This window comes from Mobula hypostoma, chromosome 30 (assembly GCF_963921235.1).
Source record: "Mobula hypostoma chromosome 30, sMobHyp1.1, whole genome shotgun sequence".
Lineage (NCBI taxonomy): Eukaryota > Metazoa > Chordata > Chondrichthyes > Myliobatiformes > Myliobatidae > Mobula > Mobula hypostoma.
Window position 1 is genome coordinate 18,348,285 of NC_086126.1, and position 8,503 is coordinate 18,356,787.

General features: G+C 45.9%; 1 protein-coding gene across 1 annotated transcript; it reads right to left on the bottom strand.

The window, feature by feature from the left end:
• On the bottom strand, positions 1-7,493 carry LOC134339663 (histone H2B-like). The gene is made up of 2 exons (XM_063036363.1): positions 7,362-7,493; positions 1-393 (listed from the first exon to the last, which is right to left on the bottom strand). Exon 2 carries the CDS (start codon positions 388-390, stop codon positions 16-18), a length of 375 nt encoding a protein of 124 aa, XP_062892433.1. The 5' UTR covers positions 391-393; positions 7,362-7,493; the 3' UTR covers positions 1-15.
• Positions 7,494-8,503: the final 1,010 nt, after the last annotated feature.

Consider the following 8,503-nt stretch of genomic DNA (forward strand, 5'->3'; position numbering starts at 1 on the left):
TCAGTAAACTTGTCTTCACTTGGAGCTGGTGTACTTGGTCACGGCCTTTGTCCCTTCGGACACGGCGTGCTTGGCCAGCTCCCCGGGCAGCAGCAGGCGCACGGCGGTCTGGATCTCCCGGGAGCTGATGGTTGACCGCTTGTTGTAATGGGCCAGGCGGGAAGCCTCGCCCGCGATGCACTCGAAAATATCGTTGACGAATGAATTCATGATGCTCATGGCCTTGGAGGAGATGCCGGTGTCGGGGTGAACCTGCTTCATCACTTTGTAGATGCAGATGGAGTAACTCTCCTTCCTCGACCTCTTGCGCTTCTTGCCAGACTTGCTCGCTGGTTTGGACAAAGCTTTCTTGGCGCCCTCCTTGGGAGCGGGTTTCGCTGGATCCGGCATTTCCTGGTCGGTTTCAAACACGATAATGAGCAGAAGCTGTTCGGAGCGCGGATTAAATAGGCAGCGCCCAAAGCGGGATGTTAATGAGGATGGGAATTCTGAGCATTTCCATTGGCTGTTTGGAGAAATGAATCACCAATCGGAACGCTGGGGGATGGGAAGCGGCGCCAATGGGCGGGGTTAACGCTGTCGTTTAATGTGGGAGGAAGTACTGAAGGGCAGAGACAGGCCGGGGTGCGGCCTGAGATTGAAAAGGGAAACGCAAATTTCAAAAGCAGAATGAAAACAAAGATGAAATATTGTAAAAATTAAACACCAAGACGTTTAGTTCAGGGCAGCAGGAGAGGGAAGGAGAGATTTGGACATTTCAATATAAAGTTCAAATCGAGTTTATTTTATGCACAGGTGAAAGGAACAACGTATTTGTAGCAGCATCACAGACACATTGCATCACAGACACAACACTGACAAGAAACACTGAAATTAAATATGAATTATACCAAAATATTCAAAGAGACAGAAGCCTATCAGAACAAAATCCAAATAACAAAGAGATTATGCGGGCAGTGGGAGAATCATCCCTCTTGTGCTTCTTCATCTCGTCACTCCAGATTCAGTGTCACACAACGCTGCCACTTTGATCTGGCCCATGTCTTCATTAACCAGGTCCAACACTTGCCTTTATTGGATCTTCCTCCTCCTTACATGAGTCATCGGGTTTGTGGGGGTGTGCCCAGGGTTAATTGGGGTGTGTGCCCCCTTGGACTTTAGGATTAGGTTTGAGGGTAGGGCTGGTGGATATGTATGTGGGGCTGGGAGAGATAAGGCTGTAGAGTTTAGTATGGTGAGATAGGTGGGGCTATGGTGGATAGGGTAGTGTAGTGTAGCCACTTCAATCTGGCCCATGCCTTTCATTAATGTGGCCTGACACTACTTGGCTTAATGAACTGGGTGTGCAAAGGGACACATCATTAGTAACACTATTTAGGGTCATTGGGTGTTTCGGGTCTTCAATCATGAGACATCCTCACCCAAGTGACCCAGCCAGGGTTTATCCCATGGACCAACATAACGAGAGGCATGTAATTCTGCATGTTGTGGGTATTTTGGACCTTGTTACTTGGCTTTATTTTGATCATTTGGGTAATAGAATGTTCTGAGGCCTAGTTATCAGGCTTTACCCCCAAGTAAGGTTCAACTTCCCTACTTTAAATTTACACCTGTCTTTATTTTGCATCTGTGTGCCTGGGACTGTGTGGATAAACAGTGTTTACTGCAGTACAAAGTAGTAATTAGGGTTGTGCAGATTGGTCCATAATTCCGAAATGCAAACATCTCTGAAATCCAAGATTTTTTGTGCTGACATGACATCACAAATGGAGAATTTTACTCACAATTAAATTGCTCGTCTACTGAAGAGAGTTTCAGGGCTCTGGGCCTCTATTCACTGGAACTTAGCAGAAAGAAGGGTTACCAGATTGAAACCTATCAAATAGTGAAAGGGCTTGAGTGAGTGGATGTGGAGAGGGTTTTAACTGTGATGGGAGTGTCTAAAACTGGACCACACCGCTTCAAAATAGAGGGGCGTCCTTTTAGAATGTAGAGAAGGAGGAATTTCTTCAGATTTCTTCAGCCAGAGAGTAGTGAATCTGTGATTTTTTTTTTGCCACAGGCAGCTGTGGAGGCCAAATCACTCAGTATAGACAGAGATTGATAGATTCTTGATTAATCATGGCACAAAGGGATACAAAGGAAGGCAGAAGATTGGGGCTCAGAGGAAAAATTGATCAGTGATGATGAAATGCCAGAGAAGGCTCGACAGGCAAAGTGGCCGAATTCTGCTCCTATATCTTATGACTAAAACTCTCCCAGAAAGCGTTGATCTCAGCTTTGACTCAACCCGGCACCTGAGGCTCCACATTACTTATATAAGGAATACAGAAGGTCTTTGTTCTTTGATTAAAGAAATATCATCTCATTTCCATCCTGAATGCTTGTCACCTCATTCTGAGCAACAGACACAAAATGCTGGAGGAAGTCAGCAGGCCAGGCAGCATCAATGGGAAAGGGTAACGAGTCGATGCTTCAGGCTGAGCACCTTCACGCTGAGATCTGATGGAAGGGTCTCGGCCTGAAGTGTCGACTGTTTACTCTTTCTGTTCTGCTGAGTTCCTCCAGCATTTTCTGTGTGTTGCTTTCGATTTCCAGCATCAGCAGATTCTCTCGTGTTTGTGATTTACACCTCATTCTGAGGGTATTTTCCTCAGTTATGGAGTTCTTATTCAGGGGAAACATTCTCCTTGCTGAATGCCTGTCACATCCTGAAAGAATCTAACAGGAACTGCAGGGAATGCAGACCCAGCCCACACACTCTCCTCTCACTTAACCAACCTTCCATCCCTGGAACCAGCCCAGTCAGTGTGGAGAACACTCACTGCACTCCCTCTATTGCAGGGATATCCTTCCTGAGGAAGTGTGACCAAACCTGGACACGATACTCAAGATGTGCTCTCACCAGGGCCCTATATAATCCCATTGAGACATCTGTACCCTCTTCTCCACTCCTCCTGGATCACAGGACAAAATACTGTTTCCCTATCTCATTACTTGTTGTATCTGCATGTTAACTCAAGTGATTTGTTTACAAGGACGCCCAGGTCCCTCTGAACATCCCCGTGTGGAAATGACTCTTATAGTTTGTTCCTGGGAATGGGTGATCGCACATTTCCCCACATTCTGTTCCATCTGCCACATCCTCAACCATTCACTCTCCTGTCTACATCCCCCAAACCTTCTCACTACTGACACTGTCCCTCCCGCTCTGCCACGGCAGCAGACGTAGTCACTCAGTTATGCAGCACAGAAACAGGCCCTTCAGCCCAACACATCCATGCTGACCAAGTGGCCAAACAAAACCATTGTCAGTCGCCTGCATTTGGCCCATGTCCCTGTGAGACTTCCCTCTCCACAGTCCAAGAGATATTGCAACTGTGCCCACCTATACCACCACTTGGGGTAGTTTGTTCTATGTAAATAGCATATTCTGTGATTAAAACCTCCTCATCAGGGTCTCACTGAAATCTTTCGTCTCTGACTTTATATCTGTAATCTCTCGCTTCCAACTCCATAATCCTGGAGATAACAGATTCACTGCTGACTGTATCAATGTCTGCCATTATTTTATCAGCCTCTCTAATGTCACATACAGTCTGGTGAGAAAGGTCCTGGCCTATCCAGCCTCCTGTTAAATCCCTTTTGCACCTAGATTGTACTATAGAGTCTCTATGGGTGGAGATTAGGAACAGGAAGGGGTCAATTACTCTACTGGGTGGTTTTCATAGGCCACCCAATAGTAACAGGGATATCGAGGAGCAGATAGGGAAACAGATCCTGGAAACGAGTAATAACAACAGAGTTGTCATGGTAGGAGATTTTAATTTCCCAAATATCGACTGGCATCTCCCCGAGCAAGGGGTTTAGATAGGGTGGAGTTTGTTAGGTGTGTTCAGGAAGGTTTCTTGACAATGTGTAGATAAACCTACAAGAGGAGAGACTGTACTTGATTTGGTACTGGGAAATGAACCTGGTCAGGTGTCAGTTCTCTCAGCAGGAGAGCATTTTGGACATAGTGATCATAATTCTATTTCCTTTACAATAGCACTGGGAGAGATAGGAACAGACAAGTTAGAAAAGTGTTTAATTGGAGTAAGGGGAATTATGAGGCTATCAGGCAGAAACTTGGAAGCTTAAATTGGGAACAGATGTTCTCAGGGAAAGGTACGGAAGAAATGTGGCAAATGTTCAGGGGATATTCGTGTGAAGTTCTGCATAGGAATGTTCCAATGAGACAGGGAAGTTATGGTAGGGTACAGGAACCGTGGTGTACAAAGGCTGTAATAAATCTCGTCAAGAGGAAAAGAAAAGCTTACAAAAGGTTAAGAGAGCTAGGTACTGTTAGAGATCTAGAAGATTGTCAGGCTAACAGGAAGGAGCTTAAGAAGGAAATTAGGAGAGCCAGAAGGGGCCATGAGAAGGCCTTGGCGGGCAGGATTAAGGAAAACCCCAAGACACTCTACAAGTATGTGAACAGCAAGAGGTTAAGATATGAAAGAATAGGACCTATCAAGTGTGACAGTGGGAAAGTGTGTATGGAACTGGAGGAAATAGCAGAGGTACTTAATGAATACTTTACTTCAATATTCACTACAGAAAAGGATCTTGATGATTTTAGTGATGACTTGCAGCGGACTGAAAAGCTTGAGCATGTAGATATTAAGAAAGTGGATGTGCTGGAGCTTTTGGAAAGCATCAGGTTGGATAAGTCGCCGGGACCGGATGAGATGTACCCCAGGATACTGCGGGAGGCGAGGGAGGAGATTGCTGAGCCTCTGGCAATGATCTTTGCATCATCAATGGGGACAGGAGAGGTTCCGGAGGATTGCGGATGTTGTTCCCTCATTCAAGAAAGGGAGTAGAGATAGCTCCGGAAATTATAGACCAGTGAGTCTTACTTCAGTGGTTGGTAAGCTGATGAAGAAGGTTGTGAGAGGCAGGATTTATGAACATTTGGAGAGGTATAATATGATTAGGAATAGTCAGCATGGCTTTGTCAAGGGCAGATCGTGCCTTACAAGCCTGATTGAATTTTTTGAGGATGTGACTGAACACATTGATGAAGATAGAGCAGTAGGTGCAGTGTATATGGATTTCAGCAAGGCATTTGATAAGGTACCCTATGCAAGGCTTATTGAGAAAGTAAGGAGGCATGGGATCCAAGGGGACAATGTTTTGCAGATCCAGAACTGGCTTGCCCACAGAAGGCAAAGAGTGGTTGTAAATGGGTCATATTCTGCATGGAGGTCGGTGACCAGTGGTGTGCCTCAGGGATCTGTTCTGGGACCCCTACTCTTTGTGATTTTTATAAATGACCTGGATGAGGAAGTGAAGGATGGGTTAGTAAGTTTGCTGATGACACAAAGATTGGGGGTGTTGTGGATAGTGTGGAGGGCTGTCAGAGATTACAGCGGGACATTGATAGGATGCAAAACTGGGCTGAGAAGTGGCAGATGGAGTTCAACCCAGATAAGTGTGAAGTGGTTCATTTTGGTAGGTCAAATATGATGACAGTATATAGTATTAATGGTAAGACCCTTCGCAGTGTGGAGGACCAGAGGGATCTTGGGGTCAGAGTCCATTGGACGCTCAAAGCAGCTGCGCTGGTTGACTATGTGGTAAAGAAGGCATACGGTTCATTGGCCTTCATCAACCGTGGAATTGAGGTAATGTTGCAGCTCGATAGGACCTTGGTCAGACCCACTTGGAGTACTGTGCTCAGTTCTGGTCACATCACTACAGGAAGGATGTGGAAACCACAGAAAGGTGCAGAGGAGAATTACAAGGATGTTACCTGGATTGGGGAGCATGCCTTATGAGAATAGGTTGAATGAACTCGGCCTTTTCTCCTTGGAGCGACAGAGGACGAGAGGTGACCTGCTAGAGGTGTATAAGATGATGAGAGGCATTGACTGTGTGGATAGTCAGAGGCTTTTTCCCAGGGCTGAAATGGCTGCCACAAGAGGGCACAGGTTTAAGGTGCTTGGGAGTAGGTACAGAGGAGATGTCAGGTTAAGTTGTTGTTTTTTTTTCTTTATTTTAAATGCAGAGAGTAGTGAGTGCATGGAATGGGCTGCCAGCAATGGTGGTGGAGGCTGATACGATAGGGTCTTTTAAGAGACGTTTGGCTAGATACACGGAGCTTAGAAAGATAGAGGGCTATGGGTAACCCTAGTAATTTGAAAGGTAGCTACATGTTTGGCACAACTTGTGGGCCGAAGGGCCTGCATTGTGCTGTAGGTTTTCTATGTTTCCCATCTCCCCAGAGGGAGGTTACAATCTGGAACACAGTCTGAAGGGGTGGTGCAGGCTGGTATTTAAGGACCATCTGGATGAGCATTTGAATCACCAAGGCAGGGTCAGAGACAGACCAAGTGCTGAGTTAGTGGGGACAGATTCTCAATGGTCACTATGGACATGCAGAAATCACTGACAGTGAAAGTGCAATGGGCACCTGAAACACCGAACTTCAGGATGGTCATACCTAAAACGTTCAGTACCCAGTATGATGGGATTGTTGTTGTACAAAGGTATTAATGGTCAAATACTGAACCAACCCCCTCAAAAGGCTACCAAAATGCTGCCATTCCCTATGCACCAGTAACAATAGTTTTCTATGGGAATTTGGTGAAGTACTCTGGATGATATTAGGAGAGATGGCTGACAGCTTGGTCACAGTGGGAGGGTGCAAATATCTTCTCAGAGGATAAGGGGTTCAGTAGAACAAGCTCACAGCTGAGAATGAAGGTGACAAACCCCACTGCAGTGGAGGAGTGTTGTGGTCAGGGTTGTACAGGATAGAGACAGAGCCTCTTGCCCATCACATTTATGGTCCCCATTATGCAGAACGATACAATCCCACTTTCCTGCATTAGTTTCATATCCCTCTGGGCCTTGCTCACTGAAGTACCTGTGCATGTGCCTCTAATAATGTTACACAGTTCCCTGTATGTGGCATCACAGGTAGACAGGGTTGTGTGTTCTACTTGCCTTGTCAGTCAAAGAACTGCCTCCCATTAGAATTGTACAAAACTGTTTAAAGACAGATTTAAAGGGGATCTGAAGGGTACATATTTCACACAGAGAATAGCTGGTATTGTAAATCAGTACCAGAAGATAGAGGTGTGCTGGGGGGGGGGGGCAGAAACTCCTCAGGAACCTGTGTGCATCTTGCCATGGTTTAACCTCCCAAAATAGAGTCACTGGTTTATACAGAAATGAAACAGTCCCTTCGGTACAACTCATCCACGCCGACCAAGTTGTCGACCTGAACTCGGCCCATCTGCCTGCATTAGGCCCGTATCCCTCTCAACCTTTCCCATCCATGTGACTGTGGAAATATGTTTTAAATATTGTACCTGAGGCAGAGAGCCGGTGCAGTGAGGCGCTGACGGACACTCGCTGTTCCGCGGGCAGGAAGAGGAGAGGCGGATCCCACAGCGGAGCCGAAACCCCAACAAGTGGAGACCGGCTCCACCATCTCGGACTTCCCGCCGACCACGGACCGTTCCCCAGGAAACGACGTCGCTGAAGGTGGGGCTTTGTGACGTCAGCGCGTCACGGGTCAACACTCGCATCGTGTCACGTGACAGTGAGGCGGGAGGCGGGGCAGAGAGCTGTCAATCAGCAGAGCGGCTGAACAACTTGCGACCATTGTAAACAGAATGGGGAGACTGGGAGATTTCCAGGAGTAGTGTTCATATTATAATTTGGCTGTTCGATCTTATAAATATTTAATGTTTGTATTTTGTATATTTTTGTGTGGATAATCTTTTTATAATTTTGGATAAAATATGATGGAACTAGATCACTGAAAAAAGAGCGTCACGAAAAAATATTGCCAAAGCCAAAATTTAAATCCAAAGTTGTTATCACACTGCGCATATGTCACCATATTGTTCAAAGTTCAAATTAAAATTTATTCTCACAGTACATACCTGGCACCCTGAGAATCTTGTTCCACCGGCAATCTTAGCAAATCTATAGAACAATAACTGTGAACTGTAAATATGAGGAACTATAAACAGTAAACAAATTGTGCAAATGCAGAAAAATGAATAGCAATAAATAACAAGCATGAAATAACGATATAACAGTGGTGACATGAGTGTTTTGTTCAAGGCACTGATGGTTGAGGGGTAGTAACTGTTCTTGAACCTGGTGGTGTGAGTCCTGAGGTACCTGTACCTTCTACCTGATGGCAGCAGTGAGAAAAGAGCATTGCCTGGGTGGTGAGGATCTTTGCTGATGGACACTGCTTTCCTACGGCAATGTTTCATGTCGATGTGCACAGTGGTTGTGAGGGTTTTATCTGTGATATACTGGGCCGAATCCACTACCCTTTGTGGGATTTCCCATTCAAAGGCATTGGTGTTCCTATACCAGGCCGTAATGCAGCCAGTCAGCACATCTTCCACCACACAGTTATACAAGTTTGCCAAGGTTTTCAATGACATGCTGAACCTCTGCAGAGTCCTGAGGAAGTAGAGTGATGTCGTGC